Here is an 18088-nt window from a genome sequence, read left to right as displayed (position 1 = left end):
TATATATATATATATATATATATATATATATATATATATATATATATATATATATATAAAAAAGAAGTAACCACTGTAACTCTTTCACCTTAAACGTGGCGCACCAGAAAACACCCCCAGGAAGATATACTTGTGGTTTTCCCGTGTTTCAAATATCTCACACTACGCATACATTTTGGTAGAAAAGGGGTGTTTGCGACTCTTTTTGTTTTGTTTGGCATTGCCTCCCCGTGTTGTGGCCTGGATCCAGAGCGGCGTTTCAACTGCGTCAGCTCCTTTCCAGACGCGACAGTGTTTGATGGAGCTGCAGGCCGTCGTGTGGCAGGACCTCTGGCTGCCCGGCCGGTGACTGATGCACACAAGGCCGCGGAGGAGAGCTTTATTAAACGACGGCGAGGAGCCATCGCTCTCCCTCTGACATATTGGGGGCTCACCTTGGGGGTGGTGGGAGGGGAGGAGGGGCTGCGGGGGTGAGGGAGATTTACTCAGTCTTTATTAACACCAATGTGACGGCGTACAGCGTGTTTGTTGGTTTCCAGTATGTTGCATGTAACGGGTGTGCGGCCATTTAGCAGGAAGCGCCGTGCAAAGCGTGCTGTCATGAATCCATCACTTAACCCGCTCATTCACTCCTTTAACACACACACACACACACACACACACACACACACACACACACACACACACACACACACACACACACACACGTGTGAACAAACACACACCTCCATAGCCTTCCTAGAACAAACACACTCCTCCTCCTCCTCACCAGCTGCAGGAGGCTCTATACTGTCCGTAACCTGACGACTGCTAGCACCCATGGGTGCATCAAGCAGTGCAACAGCAGTAGACACGCACACACAATTTTACGCTCCATTAAGTAAAGGTGTCACATTTTAACATCAATAAATCATTATCTCATTAATTCCGAAACATTACTGAAATTAATGTGACGTGGCGGTCGACTGAAACCTCTAATTTCCAAATAGTTTTTATTTTTGAAATTAACTGAAAAAGAAAAACTGCAGCTTTCGTTGCAGCTTATTTAGAAAAGTTGTTTATTTATTTACTTCTATTGCTTTAGACGCCGTGCTTGGCTAACTGCTAATGAACTACCAGAACGTATACAGCCGAGTGCACCGCCGGTAGAGGGTCGTATTCAATCACACCATTCAGCAGTATGCGACTCTCTCTCACTCACACACACTCACACGCACACACACTCACACACACACTTAATGTATTCAGATTACTTCTCTTAATAGCCATTCAGTTTATTTGAGAGGGGAATATTTGGCAGTTTTAAAATGGAAAAATTGGTAAAAAATAAAAAAGGTATTAATTTTCTGTTGATTAAATGATTAACTTGGGATTTTAGTCATTTGTTTCAGTCACATTTCATCATTTTCTGGACCAAACTTTACATTGGACTATTCTAAAACAACTGAGAACTTTCTATAAAAGAGTCAGACAGACATTACACTGGCTCTGACTGTCGACGCCGACTTGGTTTAAACATTTTTAATAAATAAAACAAATAACCCTGCAGTCGGTGTTTAATTTGCTCCCAGAAATCCGTCAAAATATTAATACAGAGTGGCGAGTGCGTAGTTATCAATGAAGAAGAACTTTTTGACCATAATATGACGTTTCTAGAAGTTGAGAAAGTTTCTCCGCAGCGTGAAAAGAAGCGAGGGCAGAGCGACCACGAAGCCTTTGACTTCATGGTGACGGACATTTGTCAGGGCCCGTTGCCTCATCGGAGGCAACGCTGCCATGTGCTCACACTCCGACTGAGAAAACAGTCTGTGTGTGTGTGTGTGTGTGTGTGTGTGTGTGTGTGTGTGTGTGTGCGTGCGGGCAGACTGCCAACACAAACTGACAGAGGCTGGCGCCGGCGAAGAGGTGACTTAGGGGTGATTAAGCTAAAAGCAGCCGACACAAATGTCAGATCTCAACGACACGGACAAATGAAAACAACACAGTTAGAAATGTTTGTGTTCATATCCACCCGAGTGTTATGGGGTCTAAACTCTGTCCAAATACACTTAGGTTTTAAATAGAAACACATAAGTCGTCTCGTAAACTTTTTGCCGCGTAATTTAAAGACCGCATTTTAACATAAATGGAGGATTTCATCTATTCAAGATAAAAGTTTCATTCGTAACCTTGTTAACAAATAAACTTTCGTCACATTACAAGAAAAGGTTATCGTTTGATTTCAAACTTTCCTTTGCGATTGGAAGGTTACAATACACTGTGGATCACATCAAAAGGGTCCAAATAAAGTTAATCTTGTGTTTGTTTCTTCTTGGTTTTAGCTTATTTAGTTTCAGTCCAATTTATTCTGCAGTCTTGTTGTTTAGTTTATAATGAGGACGCGTCTTGTTACGGTCAGACGAGAGAGCGTGTTTATACATCTATAGCAAAATATTAAAATAAACCCTTAATTAAAAGAGTGTTTTTCAAAGTGCATTTTCCCAGAAGGAGAGCAAACCTGCATGTTAGAGAGAGAGAGAGAGAGAGAGAGAGAGAGAGAGAGAGAGAGAGAGAGAGAGAGAGAGAGAGAGAGAGAGAGAGAGAGAGAGACATTTGCATTAGTGAGGATTCAACACTGCTGTTGGGCGAAAAGGTCCGGCTTGTTAAGGTTCATCCCCACGGTGTTTGGGTCGAGTTGAGGTCGAGCCGTGTGCAGACCCCGGACACTCTTTGTCACCACTGGCGGGGGGGGAATTATCTCGCTGAAGCTGGAAACATTCCCCAAAATGAAGCATGGCATTGTCTAAAATGTCATCGTACACTTTATGATTAGGATTTTGTCTGGACGAGAATGAAGCCTTGGACCAAAAGTAAAAGTCTGCAAACCGGGGTGTCCGCATACTTTTGGCCACATAATGTAGCCGGAGAGATGGACAGATAGACGAGGAAGAGGAGGAAGAGGAGGAGGGAAAACAAACCTCACAGCTCGCTGCCCTCCTCATAATGAAAACAACTGAGGCTAAACATGACGCTGATATTCAAACACCACCACTGTGCACCACTCTCCCTCTTCCTCTCTCTGTCACACACACACACACACACACACACACACACACACACACACACACACACACACACACACCTGACCTTTACAGAGAGAAATGAATAAAACCAAAATCTGCAAATGACAAATTTGCATTTGGCCCTGCAGGTTTCCCCCCCGAGGTGGAATCCAGAGAGTCAAATGAGGGCAGTCGGATTTAATCTGCTGCCTCTGGGAGGGAGGGAGGCACACACACACACACACACACACACACACACACACACACACACACACACACACACACACACACACACACACACACACACACACACACGCACACACTTTTGAATAAACCAAGCAAACACTGCTTGCCATTTCATTTGTTAACAGGAACCACACTAAGTACTGTAAAGAAAAGGGGAAGAATTAACAGGAAATGAGAAGTGAGGTGTTGCATCCATGTGACCAGAGAAGAAAGAAGAAATGAAAAGGAGGCAGAAGAGGAAAAGAAAAAAGGACCCGAGAGGAAGCGAGAAGAAGGGTGGAGACTCCCTCAGTGTCTGAGACAGGAGGAGGGAGGGAGCAGGGCAGCAGCAGCAACAGTTTGACCTTCGACCCGGGAGTTAAGTTGCGGTCAAGTCTAGAATCACAAAACAGGTAAATCCCTCCGGTCCGCCTTCCCTCCCTGCTCGGCTTCTCTGTTCTGAATCAGTCGGCAGAGCTTATCGGAGTCCGCCAAAGCAGCGGGATTCCTCACATATCTGTGACTGGACCGACAGGTCACTCCTTCTATTCTTGATGTCTAAGCCGAGTCTGCGTGGGAGAGATTATTTGTTCTTAGCCCGTTCAATTTAAACTAGCCGAGAAAATGTACAAACTCAGGAAAACGGTCAACACATTGAGCGCAATTTAATCTATAAACGTGAAATATTGACAGAAGAAATGTTGCGTGTGTCATATTTTAAATAAGGGAAGTGAGTTCGGAGCGGATGATGACGGCTGAGACGGCTTACGCCAAGATGTGACTCAGGTGATGTCATCATGACTGCATATTAAAAAGGGATTCAGGTTACAAACCAAAACCAAAAGCAGCAAATAGTCACATCGGAGAAGCTGGGTAAAGTAAATGATGGGGACAATACTTAGGGGCAGATAATCGGTTCCTCTGCATTAGTGTGTATTATGTCTGAAGACACCGGCATTTACAACGGCTCGCTATTTTGCGAGTGAGAGAATTAAATGATACACAGTCCTAAAAAAATAAAATTGCTGGCAGAAAGTAAAAATGAAATGTTTTTATACAATTGTCTCACCTGCATATTTGTAAGAAGCACAAACTCTTCATGTTTCAGAAGAATATATTCAAGACTTTAGTTGATAAATGACTCAAAAGGTTTGCAGATCACAAAATATGAAGTAATTTAGGTGATTAACCCAAACGGCGTCGGGCTGGAAGGCCACTCAACTTTCTACCATTTGCAAAAAGGGCAAGAAACATAATTTCATATGCTGCTTTAAAGCGGTACATTAAAAAGACAGCAGATTAATAATTATATTAAATTGGTTTAAAGTTCAGAGAAAAAGGACTCACGGTTTTACTTCGCCACTAAAATGTTGTTGCCTGGAGCAGAGCGAGTTAACGATGTGAATAAAATCGTCAAACTGTGCAGCTCTGAGAGACCTTCAGCTCCTCCTAAAGGAGGCTTGATTGACACGGTGCAGAAACCTGCACTGTGTGTGTGTGTGTGTGTGTGTGTGTGTGTGTGTGTGTGTGAGAGCATGAGAAGAGGAGGTTTAGGTATTCGGTCTGTTGAGCATCTGTCATTAAACGGCGTGAGTTGTGTGTCTTTCATGCTACACTGCTTTCACTCCAAGCAGGAGTGAAAAGGGTCAGAAGAGAGTTTTACTCCGGATGTTTAGAACCCAGTACCGCGTTATTATCATAAAAATGTCCTGTAAAAAAGGTACTGCTACTATCTAAAACACGTCTGCATGAATACTAACGCCCGAGCAGAGTGTTTTAAATAGTACGGTTCAGGAAAAGATTGATTGATGGATCGATAGATGAGACTTGTTAAAAGGCCGTAATTTACTTTTATTCATCAATACTTCTGTTTGCTCTGTTCACCGTGGAGGCATGCAAAAAGAAAACAAAAGTTTTCTTCACATATTTAAATAAAGACAGAATGAGTAACCAACTAGAAAGAGCATTTCCTGCTGAAAATGTGTTAGAATGCAAAAAGCTTAAAGATGAAATATTTGAAAAAAAATAGCTAAATATAGTGGAATATAGTTGAATATATCTTAAAAAAGCTGAATATAGCTTAAAATAGCTGAATATATATGAAAATAGCTGGATATATATGAAATAGTTGAATATAGCTGAAAATAATTGAACATACCAGCTTAAAATAGCTAAATGAAAGCTGAATATAGCGTAATAAATCTTAACATAGCTTAAAAAAGCTTGATTGACATTTCCTGCTTAAAATATTGGAATATAGAAAACTAACTCATGAAAAGTGTTGAAGCTCAAAAGCATTTAACTGAACTGCTGAAAAGCCGTGTTGTTGAAGCATTCCAACTAATTAACGCGGAAAGTATTTCCATAATAATGAAAGTAATCTGCAGTCGGAGAAAAATGTCTGCTGATCATTCAGGTCACTCGTTTAATCTGATGATAAAAACTCAAGGATATTCTCCAAGTATTTTATGTACTCAAGACATTTGCGTTTTTTTTTAGTAGTAGTAGATTTTTTGTTTACTGAATGAGAGCAGACCAAGTTGCACCGGTTCATCTGGGGAAGTGAAAATAGTTAATAATTAGAAAAATGACAGAAATTGAGGGCATTCCACGCATGAAAGCAATCTGTCGCTAATTAGTTTCACAGTTCGGTTTTGTGAGGAAATGAGAAGTACATCCTCGACTAATGCGGCGTCATGAGGACTTCACTGAAATGGTTTCACGAAAAGGAAGCAAAACTGTAGTTTACAACCCACCATTGACATTAGCTTGATAACAACCAAGTAATAAAAGGAGTTCTAATTCTCATCGCCGGCTTTAATCACGCAGTTTTTTTTAATGAATTTCATCTCTGAATACATTTATTTCCGGCAATAAACCAACAGCCAGAGGAGCCCTCCGGTTTACAACATCTGTGGCAATTTTCCCCTAAACTCGGAAGATTTCTTTTTTTTTTTTTATAGATACTCTAGTGAGATTAATTAACTGAGGCAACATGTTGGACACATATTTGAGGAACCCAAAAGCTCTGCGTGTGTGTGTGTGTGTTTGAAATCCACCTCGTTCCCCGAAGAGTGAGTTCAGAACCGGCTTTACTTCTAAGTTTTAGAAGATAAAAAGGTGAGACAATCTGCGTGGGAAAGCGGCGATTTCTTCTGGTGATGTGCATGTTTTTTTGTTGCGGGTGCTACTTCAGGACGGACGCGAGTACGGCGGACATGAACGTGTCCAAAACACTTTTTTAGGAAACCTTGCATTGTATTGACTGAACTGGTCCTTGGTGGTTAAACCAAATATTAAAACTGACACGCTGCTGCAGATGATTTTAAAATGGCTTTGTGGCATTTGAGGTCAAAAAAAGCAAATGGCTTCTGGTTAATAAACCGAATATTATTAATTTACTTTTTGTCATTAAACTAAAAAAGACCCTAAAACTTCAGACGAGCGTTGGAAGATTTACATCTCTCGGATGAAGAGTCAAATGATTTTTTCATTTACGTAAGGAAATCAGCATCAGACAGAATAAAACACAGTTGCAGAAGAAAAAATAAGTTTTCTTTGTTTTTGTTGCGATAACAAAAAAGGCTTCAGATAAACTCCAGGTTATCAATTTCTCTTTTAAAAACAGATGTGAGACTATCAGATATCTCGTTGACAAGCGGGTTATTGTATCGGCTGAAAATAAAATCCATATATTCCATCCATACGTCAGACCGCTGGAAGCTACCGCGTGATTGGATGAACCGGCCGGCGAGATTGGAACCCTAAACACACGAGTCGATTGCGTCTGCGCCCGCTGCGGCGTCTACCAGGCGGCGGTTTACGCCGCCGCATTTCCCGAAGGAATGCCGTCGCGTCTCGGTCGCGCGGCGGCCTCGACGGAGCTCGGCCCACCCAGGCGGCGAGCTGGTGAGCCGCTGATGAAGTGAGGGGTCAACGCCGGGCTAAGTGAGACCTCACACCGGACACGAGCAGGCCAGACCCCGGGACCACGGTGGCATATGGGTGCGAAGGAGGTGAGGAAGTTGGAAGACGAGGAGGGGCCGGGTGGCCCGAGCTGTCCACTCCGCCTCTCACGAGACCCCCCAGCTGTCACAACAGACACTTACCAGCCCTCACACTAAACACCCACCAGGGAGAGTAGCGTGGGTGAGGGGGGGGGGGCATCCTTCCTCTTACAAACTGTAGATGGAGGAGAAAAAGGATGGAGGGGGAGGGGAAGCAGCTAATCTCTTCTTCCTGCTGCTGTGATGTCGGAGGAACGCTGGGATCTACCCGCCGCTGTCCCCTCTCGCCACTTCTGAAAGCCAGCCAGCCAACCTGCTAATTATAGCCAACCAAAAAAGGATGAAGGTGTGACCTAAATAGTTATTTTAGGTCTGGAGCAGACTTGTGAGAACCATTGCGCACAGAGAGAGCGAGACAGAGAGAGAGAGACTCAGCCGGACAGAGCACGCTTCAGCCGCATAACTAAACACAACAGATACAGTAAGACTACTGTGTTAAAACAACTCTGAAGTATTACTCATGCCATGGATTAGTCAGATAATCATAGAAGAAATCCATTTAAAAATGCATCATTGATTTTTTCCCCCCAGAAAAATATGCAAATTTTAGCTGCTTCTTGTTTCTCTTATATCATCGTAATATTGGATTTAAGAGTAATTGAGATATTTGAAGGCAATATTGTATAGTGTTGGGGCAATACTTTGACAATTTAAATGTTAAATAATTAGAAATCTAAATAAAAATCGGTGGATGGAAGTAACTGTAATTCAAATTGTAAACGACATCTCCAGGTTCGTCTCTTCCTCTCAAACCAGGACGCTGCTTTCTCTAAAGCCTGAAAGTGAATTAGCCAAAGCATCCTCGCCAGTCTTAAGATAATTATCTTATTGTTAAATAGACATTTGTAAAACATCAACAGCTGCTGCACGAGAAAAAAAAAAGCAATTCTTTTGTGATTTTTAGGTGTAAAAATACTGGATATTTGTGTTGCTTTTAGAAGAAATACATGATCATATCTCTGGAAAACACTTTCTACCAAACCGTTCTTTAACCCCCTCCACACACACACACACAAACACACACAAACACACACACACACACGCACAACCCATTGTTATCTGCCTCATGCTCCAGAACGCACAGTAAGATTTTTAAAACACCACCAATTCAAGAACAGAAGAAGTCATCTTTTGGGTTAATGAGCAGTTCCACAGCCATGAATGCAGCGCGGCTCTCAGGAGGGATTTTCCTCCATCGTGACTAGAAGTACTTTCACTGCACAAACACCTCTTGCTCCCACCTGCCTCTGTTTGTTGAACACAAGCTGCTTACACCGTTCCCCGACCAAACACCCACCCGACCCCATACTCTCTGTTCTTTCCACACACCGAGAGCCTATTGACAAGAGTGTCCCCGGTACCACGCGTATCACTTAACCCCGTGTCAAAACACAGGTGTAACGTAAGCTCGGGGAGCAGGCGAGGTCCTGAGCTCATAAAGGAATGTGTGCGAGCTGGGAATAGCACCCTGCATGTGTGAGAGAGAGAGAGAGAGAGAGAGAGCACCTCGCCGAGAGTGCAGAGTTACTGCAGGGGAGGTCCGCTGGAAAGCAGCCAAACCCAGACAGATAGACAGAGAGAGAAGGGGGGAAGGCACACCTTCACCTCAGGAGATCCGCCGCACAACGAGACAGACGTCGGACTCGGCGCTTATGAAAGACAGGAAGTGATGAGAGCAGTTTTGCGACGGAGGACAGAAGGGAAAAGGTGGGTGATCCTACCATGGCGCCCCGTATATCCGGAATCCCTTTATGGTGGTGTCCGAGTCCTGCAGGTACACACAGTTTGTGAGGAGCGTCTGGACGCTGTCAAAGTCCTCGGGTTTGAGTTTGGACACTGAGGGGAATCGGTAGTAATCCTGCTTGACCAGCTCGGCCATAAAGTCCTTATCGAAGGTCAGCTCGTGGTTGCCGGCGATCACCACCTTAAACTCGTACGGGAGGCCACCTGGAAGAGAGAGGAGAGGGGAGAGGAGGGTGAGCTGAGGGTCCCGTATACACATAAGCGTCCACATGTTAAGCTCTAGTCTAAAACACTTTCTTTTCCGACTTTTGTTCGGCAGGAATTTCCTCCTCGCTGACTTTTTCTAAAGCCCCTGACCTGAAAGAAACCCTTCGCTGAACGTGCGACTGCAAAGCACATCAGGAACATGTCGCTGACGAGGACGTTTTCTTTGAACCCGACCGACTGAAGTGATGAACAGAACTGAGGACGTTGCAGTTACATAGCGGGAGTCTGGACTTCCAGGACGACCAGCAAATTCATTTACAAATACTGCTTGTCGGCTAGTTTTGCATAAATATTGTCCACTAGTATACTGAATATCCAGCGTCCTTCACTTCCATTACAGCTCAATGTATTGACCTTTTATTATGGCAAATTTAAAATGTATATGACATGATTGGACAATCAAGATCTTACATACTGAGTAAAGTTAGTACTTTTCATTAAAAAAAAGCCCAAAAGATAAAATTAAGATTCAGACCAACCCACTTCCTTCCAAATTTTTTTCGGATTCTATCGTTTTTCTGCAAACGAGTCAAATATCTTATTGTGTGAACGCTGCATTAGCAGAATATTAGGAAGAATATTTAAATGAACATTCTTCTAATTGTATTAAACTGCTAATACTCCTTTAGAACTAACACCTGTTTCCCCACAAGCCATATTTTGTCCACGTCGTGCAGCTTTGCGGAAGATTATTTCATAAAAATCAAACCTGCCGTTTCACAGAAACAGTGATATGTTCGACTGGCTGCATATAAACTCTCCTCAGCGGCTCCCTGAATGCTTCACCCGGAGCACAGATCAGGGCCGGAAAAGAAAACCCAGATTAGTGGAGGGGAAAAACACCCTCGATTCAGACAGTCGGAGAGGTTACAACCGCGGCTGACGGCTCTGCTTGACCCCCCCAAGCGGACCGCCGTCCGTCTCTGCAGACGGCGGGCGGCTGGAAAAAGCATGAACCTGAACTAAATAGAGAAGAACATCTATTACTATTCTCATCCGCTCATCTTTCAACTTCTGCTGTGCCCTTTTCGCTCCTCTCCGCCAGGTGATTTGTCCCGGCTCCCCCTTCGCCATCGAGAGAGTGACTTCCTACTTTATTCCAGCAGATTGAGCACTCAACGAAAGGCTCTGGCCTTCATCACCCCTCTGCTGCTTCTCTATGTGTCTCCTCTATTCTGGGTTTTAGGCTTCCTGTTGACTTTATTCCTTCTGCTTGCACTTATCCGCAGACTAATTTATGACTAGAGATAACCAGCAGACACTACTCCCCAAGCAATATCATCTAATATAATCTATAATGCTGTTTGTAGCATCACATCATCGAAATAACACATCATTATGTCATGACTACGCACATTTCCACTTTATGATTTAGTTATAAGCTGCTGCATTTGGTAATAAACTGTCTGAACGACTCGTTATAAATGTCCCCACATTTTGTAATATATTATATATTTCAGTGTTTTTTACAAAATGGGGGACTAACATTATTATTATGATGTAATACCTGACCAAAATGTCTTGATTCATATATTTAAAAAAAGAAGAAAAAATGCATTAAAGCATGAATCAGATGAACTCAAAATTAATTAAAAAAAATGAAATTAGAGTAGATTATCTTACACTGGCTGAAACCACATCAAGTGTTGTTTGGAGCTCAGTCAGCTGGTTTTGTGCTTTGCAGGTTTAAAGTCATCTGGGAAGCCGATTGAACAGAGCTGAATTGAGTTTAATTTAAACAAATTATAGGTTTAGACTACACATATCTTTTGCAACTGCATTTTAGCAGCTATATTTAACATTCAGTGGATTTTAACGGTTCTTCGACACATTTTCATTGACAAAAACAGATTGACTGAAAGGAAAAGTATTCTGCGCATCAACATTCGGCTCTGGACCGCAGAAGGTTACGCCGCGTGCCAAAACGGCAAATTGAATGAAGAATTTAAAATACCTTTACCTCGTAAAAGTGAGTGAAAGAAAAGATTTAAATGCGATGCTCAATTTTGCAGCGGTCAAGTACACAATTGGAAATAAAGACAATAGAAACCAAACAGAATAAAAATCAGGATACGCCGGTTCAATGCAAATAGTTAAAATTATTCCACCGCATCCCTCTAAAGAGAGCGAGAGACCTTGTATGTGTGTGTATGTGTGTGTGTGCGCGCTGTAATGCTGAAAATGAAAGAATCATGGTTCCCCGGTCCACAGGTTTCATTCCCGCTACTTTAAATTAGCTCTTGTCGCGTCTCAGGATCATAAATTCCAGTCTAACCTTATATGAGAGCACCGTCTCTCAGTTCCCTCAGCACTCTAACCGGATCACACATCCATTCTCACACACACACACACACACACACACACACACACACAACCCGAAGCGAATCATCCTCTCCACCACCACCACGCAGGGAAAAGATGGGGAAAACATAATTACCATCAAACAACTCCATCTCCATTACTCTACTGGGAATTTCGGCTGCTTTTTTTATTGCTGCCGTGAAACATCTTCCAGGGGGCTGGTGGAGTGATACAGCGAGATTTATTTTCTCGCCCACCGAAAGGATACGAAAAGACAAAATCAAAGCAGAGCTCTGCAGAAGTACGTGCTCGTCGAGATGTTTTGTCACGCCTCTCAAGAAGACATATTTACATTTGTGTAAAGATTTAAAGGAGGCAAAAACACAGATGAGCTTCTCCATTGAAAGTGTTTTTCACAGTGCAATGATCAAAATGCACTCTTTTTCAACAAGAAAGGTGCACAACGCTGCATTCAGAGCATATCTCAACATCATCCAAACAACGGCGAGACAGAGTTGATGCATTTTGCACCACTGAAAACGCCTGAAGACGAGATTCAACCATGTCTCTCCATCAATCCCTAAAACACGGATGTGAAGCGTGGTTGTCGTACAAATGGAGTATTATGTGTCTGGTTTCACAAAGATCGAGATTGCAAGCCGTATTTTAGTTGAATTCGGCTGAAAATGTGACTGTTTGAACACGGCGAGCATGCAGACGGGCAGCGGAGAAGTGGATTAAGCTTCACGAGCGGTTGGAGAGGTCTCTGCAGACTTCTGGATGTCTGAGTTTTGCTGTGAAAACTGGGTCAATGTTGGGATCCACTGTAACCGCTGCGAAGCCAGACTGACTTGCAGCCGCTGTCGTCTTTGGAGAGGCCAAACTTTGACAGATACCTTTTAACTCTGCAGGGGGGTGGAGGGGTGTCTGATGCTCCAAACACGGCTCGAAGAGGCATTGCTCTCAAAATCTAAGGGGGTTCACTTAAAAAAAAAGATACATCTAAAAGTTCTTACGAATGAAAAATACATCAAAATCTGTTTTCTTTGACACGTTCTGACATTCTTGGAATCATTCATCGTCTAGTCCATGGGTGGGCAACTCATTTGCCCAAAGGGCCACATGAGGAATTGGGACCGTTGTGGAGGGCCGAACCAAGAGGCTGGACTTAATTTAAATTACTCAGTATTAATGTTATTACTTTATTTTGGCAGGAGGTGTCAACTCCTGTGGCTGTGGATAGAAGTCTGATATTATAGAAGTCTATATGAGAAAATTAGCATTTCATTGTTCAGCAAGCGGTTGTACAAAAAGACACCCTTAAGGAGTCTCCTGTTTTTCGCTATCATGGATAACTTTACGAATGTACCATGCTAACCAAGCTAGCTAATGCCCGCAGCACATCCGTCTCCCCCAGCGGCATCCTTTCATCCAACGACATGGTCCTCTCTGGTTCTAAAAGCCAAGATGGCGACAGCGAAAATGTCGAACTTGAGGCTCAAAACACAAACCAATGAGCGACGTCACCGTGACTCCACTTAAACGCCTCACAGGGCGAGTTTGTCCACTTCTATCTTTAAATTTTCTTCATCTGAAACCGCGATGCCTCTAAAATTTGCTTTGCGTTCAGTCTTTCAGACGTTGCGCTCTTACCTCTACAACTCCAAGGTGTTTCGTTTCACCTGCTGAGAGCTGATCAACCGGCAAAAAACACAAACAGCTGAAGCATAGCCAAGGATTTAAAATGTGTTAAAAAAAAAAAAAAAACTTTACAGGCCAGTGCGATTGAGTGGCACTTATTGATTTATTCCCTTTGGCGAGAGCGAGCGTCAGACAGCTCGTGTGCAGTTTCTTTATGTGCGTGAAACATGACAAAATGCTTCGGCTCTCCCCCTGGAGGGTCTGGAGATGAAACACTTGCTGCTGGGACGGAAAAACACACACAGACTCCCACCCACAGCACGGAGCCAGAGGGAGAGGTCAAGGGTTAACTGAGCCAGGGTGTTAGGTCAGAAGGGTTAAACCGGACACTTTAGCGCAGCAGTTTTGGGTCAACACTGAGACTAGGAGGGGGGTGGGGGGTAGTGTGATTGTGTGGTCCGGCTCCTGGTTATGCATCGCGCCTCATGCCTTTGCTGTTGACGCGAGAGCCGACAGCTTGGTGAGAGTGTGAAAAGCATGCGCGTGGTAAGCAGATTCGATACCTAGCCAGTCGTTGAACTTCTTGACCTCGGAGGGCAGGCCCAGCTCGGTGAAGTCGCCCGTGTGCAGCAGCACGTCGCCGTAGGGCATCTGGATGCCGTCTGTACGCGAGTGTGTGTCCGACACACACACAAACCTGGTGTGTCCTGTTGGCTTGGGAGTGTCATAAGGAATGGGGTCCACCCTGGAAAAAAATAAAAGACAATGAGACAATAAGTCATGAGATAAAAGGTCACATTTACATCCATAATAATGCAGCAATATTCTGAAATTCATCAGCGGTGGCTTCTCCGCTCTGATATTATTCTTTTCTTGAATTGTATTTTGAGTTCAGATGAGGAACTTTGCTGCATGGCATCGCCCTCCGTTGCTTTAAAATAAAAAAAATAAAAAGGTTACATAACACAGACTGGGAAAAAAAGAAAACTGTAATAAAACAGTGAATTATGCATTGATGGGTTGACATTTATAATGTCAGCAACTGTTTCACTGAACCCAATTTGGGTTGGTTTTTTTTCTTGCTCCCTCCCTACAACAAGAAGAGTCTCTTTTCACAACACGCACAAAAAATAGACTTTAACACGTCGCTTTTGCACTTTAAACCATTAATGCCTGTGTTTTATGTTTGATCTATTTTTTAAATGTCTCATTTTAAATGAGCATGTCCTGTTTTTATACATGTTATACATGTTTTTCTCTGTTACTGCTGTTCTAACCTTTTGTTGCCAACTTAATTTCGTTGTATGTCATTTTACAATGACAATAAATATATTCTTATCCTTATCCAGCCTAATACCAACTTCAGTGAATTCCCAGTTATGTTTGCGTAACTGTAGCATCCGAATAATGTGAAAAAAAAACTGTGAACATGTTTACAAGAACTAAATTGAACGAACTGCGAACAATTGTGTTCTCCTTTTTAAATTACTCGTGAAAACGATTTTGTCTACTCAATCTACAAACAAAGCTGCGTGTGAATTATGATAACGGTTTGTACAATTCATGCTCGACATCGTGCGTTGTCGACACAGTTTGTGAATGACCTTGGCGTCTTCAGCCGTGGCGCGCTCACAATGCGTTCAACCTGAAAAGGCGCTTTGCAAAATTTGAAAGAAACGATGTCAACAGTCAAGTATGTTTGATTCCATGTTATCAACGATGAAAAAGAAAGAAAAAAAAACTCAAATCAATTTAGCAAGTAATGAAATGTTCCACTTATTTATGAGACATCTGCCTTTGGTTGCTTTTTGAACATTATTTTTTGTAGAAAAAAATTAAAAAAAGAACTGCAATTCAAAGACTGTGCCCTTTTTCCTCTTTGTGATATAAAAAAAGAAGAGAAAAAAAGGTTTTCTTGATCCCAAAGCATATTTCTTTTAGGAAATGTATGCTAATTTCATACCAGATAACAGAAGGGGCACAGCTGAAAACTGGAACCTTAAAAAAAGATCATTTGTTGGGGAAAAAATAAATTACACGCTCTACAGAATAATGCATGCAGCAGAGCAAAATGCATCTGGAAGAAAGGAAGAGACATTACAACGGTGAAAAATGTGGTCGTCTGGGCTGGAAAACAAGCGGTGCTCTGGTTGATTTGTGCTCACAAGGAGGGCAATGGCTGTTTTGTGGAATCAGATTGGCTAAAGAGACGGTGAATTAAGGCATGCCATGTTCTTTCTATCCATTATCTAAAGAAAAAAAAAACACTTAGACCCCAAGTCTGGCTGGAAAGAAAGCCTTTTATTCAGCCTTTTTGTTCCATGCAAGTATGTCTGTTAAAAAAGGAAGAAAAACCTGTACTTTTTTCAGACTGAAAGGAAGGGGGTGTGGAAGAGGAGGGGGGGGGGAATCATCTTGTCTGTAATTGAAGTCTACAATGTGCAATCCTCCAGCACTCTGCCACCAGGCCATTATTTCATTAGAAGGGATGTCACTCTGTCGAAAACATCAGACACATAATCAACGCCGCAATCTCCAATCTGACATGCACACACACACGCACTTACTTAACTCGCATCTGTGCACAAACATGGCATGAAGGCAGCCACAGAAGCAGATGAAATCAAAAAGGTTTCAGACTGTAGCAGTCGTCATTAACAGATGGAGGAAATGGGCACCTTGGCACAAAAGAAAATCTTACTGAAGGGGAGGCGACTGCATTTGAGGAGGGAAGCAATCTTCTTGTTTCCCTCATCTCTGTCACATGTTTAGCAGAACATCAGACATGGAAAAAGGTTCACAAACAGCTTGGAGTCTGTTGTTGTTGTTCTGCTTTTGACATAAACACTCATCTGCAAGGTTGTTTTAATAACGGTGGACAAACCGGTCAACGTCTGTAACGTGTCACCATAAAATGTCGTTTGGCTTAAGTCTTCGTTTAATATCTAGTTACGTGTCACTTATCTCACACATTATGTATACTGTGATTCAGTCAAGTTATTTTTTATATATTTGGTAATTGTGTATAACATTTATATCACCATATGAAACAATCCTTGCCTGCAGTCTAACCACCATTTGTTGCACCATCTGTGACCAGTGGCCGGTGTCTGAGGCAGCAGCTGCAAACTTGCTGCATCGAGAGTCCCCCACCCGTGTGTCGCTCCAGCCTCTGCAGGACTGGATGAATTAGAAGCTAAGGGGAGGGGAAGGCTGCTCAAAACCTTTTCTCTGACATGCTGACAGATAACAGCAGTGCCATGCAATGTCCTACGTATGCAAAAAAAATAATCTCGGTATTCCTACATTTGATTTTTGCTTGCAACAATTGCAAGGTAAAGTCATTGTTGGTGGGATAACATTCCAGAAAATATGATGTTTTAATAAGCCTTCAAACTGGATCTGTAACTCAAATTGCACATTGTGGATCTATTTAGTTCCAGCAGAAAGTCGTATTTAGTCTGCGTCCTCTACTTTCTCGTTTGCAGTGAGCAGTCGGTATTCGGCGGTCTCTGTCCCTCCTTTAAACCTCCGTAGCTTCGGTTTGAACATCTCAGCTTTGCCGCGAGACACTGGCGCGTTCTCGGTCACCCGAGCAGACGTGGACTTCACATCAAAACACATTGGACCAAATGAAAAACCAGCTTGAGATAATGGTATTTACTATCAACTGTGTGTGCAGTAAATAACGCTCCCGTACGCACACAAACGCATTAACCGGAGCCAGCGGAGCGGCGCTTTGCATCGCAGCGGAGCTGGTGATTAGATTTGGTGCTGTGTGGTGCAGCTTTACAGGATTCGACAGTTCTTCGTCATGGAGGAAAGGATGAACGCGGAACCACATGGGATGAGAAAACACACACATATGTACATGTGTGCATATATGCGCACACAAATGCACACATACGCATATTAAAAGACAAAGCCGGGAGAAAAACAACCGCCGTCTCCTCCCCTTTTCTTTGAGATTTAATCCACCCTGAGAATGTAAGTAAATACCAGCAGCCCCTATCAATTAAGAGCAGCCCGGGCCAAGAAACCTTCATGATAGTGCTGCATAAGTCTCTCTCTCTCACACACACACACACACAAAATGAGAGAGGGCCCCTGTCTTTCCTGTTAACATATGACTGTATAACAATCCAGAGGTTCATTAGTAATGTATACAAGAGTTCAGGAGTTCAGCAGTGCAGCAAAGGCCTCTGATCTATTGTAAACGGAGACAGTGAAAATGAAAAAGTCTTGTTGCGCTCCGGCAGCAGGTAAAAGAATATTCTCCAGTGACAGACTGAACTGTGTTAGCATGAAGGTTCGTGTTAACATGTCTGAGCTTAGGCGTGACATCAGAGGGAAGACTGCGGAGGAGGAGGAGGAAGGAAGAAGAAAAAAAAGAAGAGTGGGGGAGCGGCAGAAATGCTAATGTGCTGGAGGAGGGCAGGAGCACACTCTCAAATCCGCCATGACATCGGAGCTGACACAAAACCGAGGTCTGCGGCTGCAGAAATAGCTGCTCGATGAAGAAACGTCTGCGAGAGAGAACCCCTCGCCCGCATTAACGTCTTCTCACCTGCCGCCGCAGCATTTAGTGCCTCGAAAATTGCACTTCTGCGACTTAACGTTCATTTTCACTCGGTGCTTCCTGAGCAAACAGCCGCCAGACACACTGGTTTTGTTCCAGCCGTCATGTTTGTGTTGTGTTCTTGATTGCGAAAATGTACAGATGACAGAATGTGTTCCAGATTTAGGGAGAAAAAAAAAGCATATTTCCCCACAAGTTATGTTTCTCAGCTGTTTCACATCTGA

At 43.0% G+C, this 18088-nt stretch overlaps 1 protein-coding gene across 2 annotated transcripts in view; it reads right to left on the bottom strand.

The window, feature by feature from the left end:
• mpped2a (metallophosphoesterase domain containing 2a) overlaps window positions 1-18088 on the bottom strand; it is a 59442-nt gene that overhangs the window by 24627 nt on the left and 16727 nt on the right. For both annotated transcript variants that reach the window (XM_068571686.1, XM_068571697.1), the window contains exons 3-4: window positions 13849-14030; window positions 9055-9280 (exon numbers count right to left, since the gene is read on the bottom strand). In XM_068571686.1, the coding sequence (XP_068427787.1) occupies window positions 9055-9280; window positions 13849-14030 (408 nt within the window). The remainder of the gene's footprint in view (window positions 1-9054; window positions 9281-13848; window positions 14031-18088) is intronic.

Source organism: Clinocottus analis, unplaced genomic scaffold (genome assembly GCF_023055335.1).
Source record: "Clinocottus analis isolate CAN_PGR_092001 unplaced genomic scaffold, fCliAna1.0.p SCAF_1, whole genome shotgun sequence".
In the NCBI taxonomy this organism is placed as follows: Eukaryota; Metazoa; Chordata; class Actinopteri; order Perciformes; family Cottidae; genus Clinocottus; species Clinocottus analis.
This window is presented reverse-complemented; position numbering and strand designations above follow the sequence as displayed.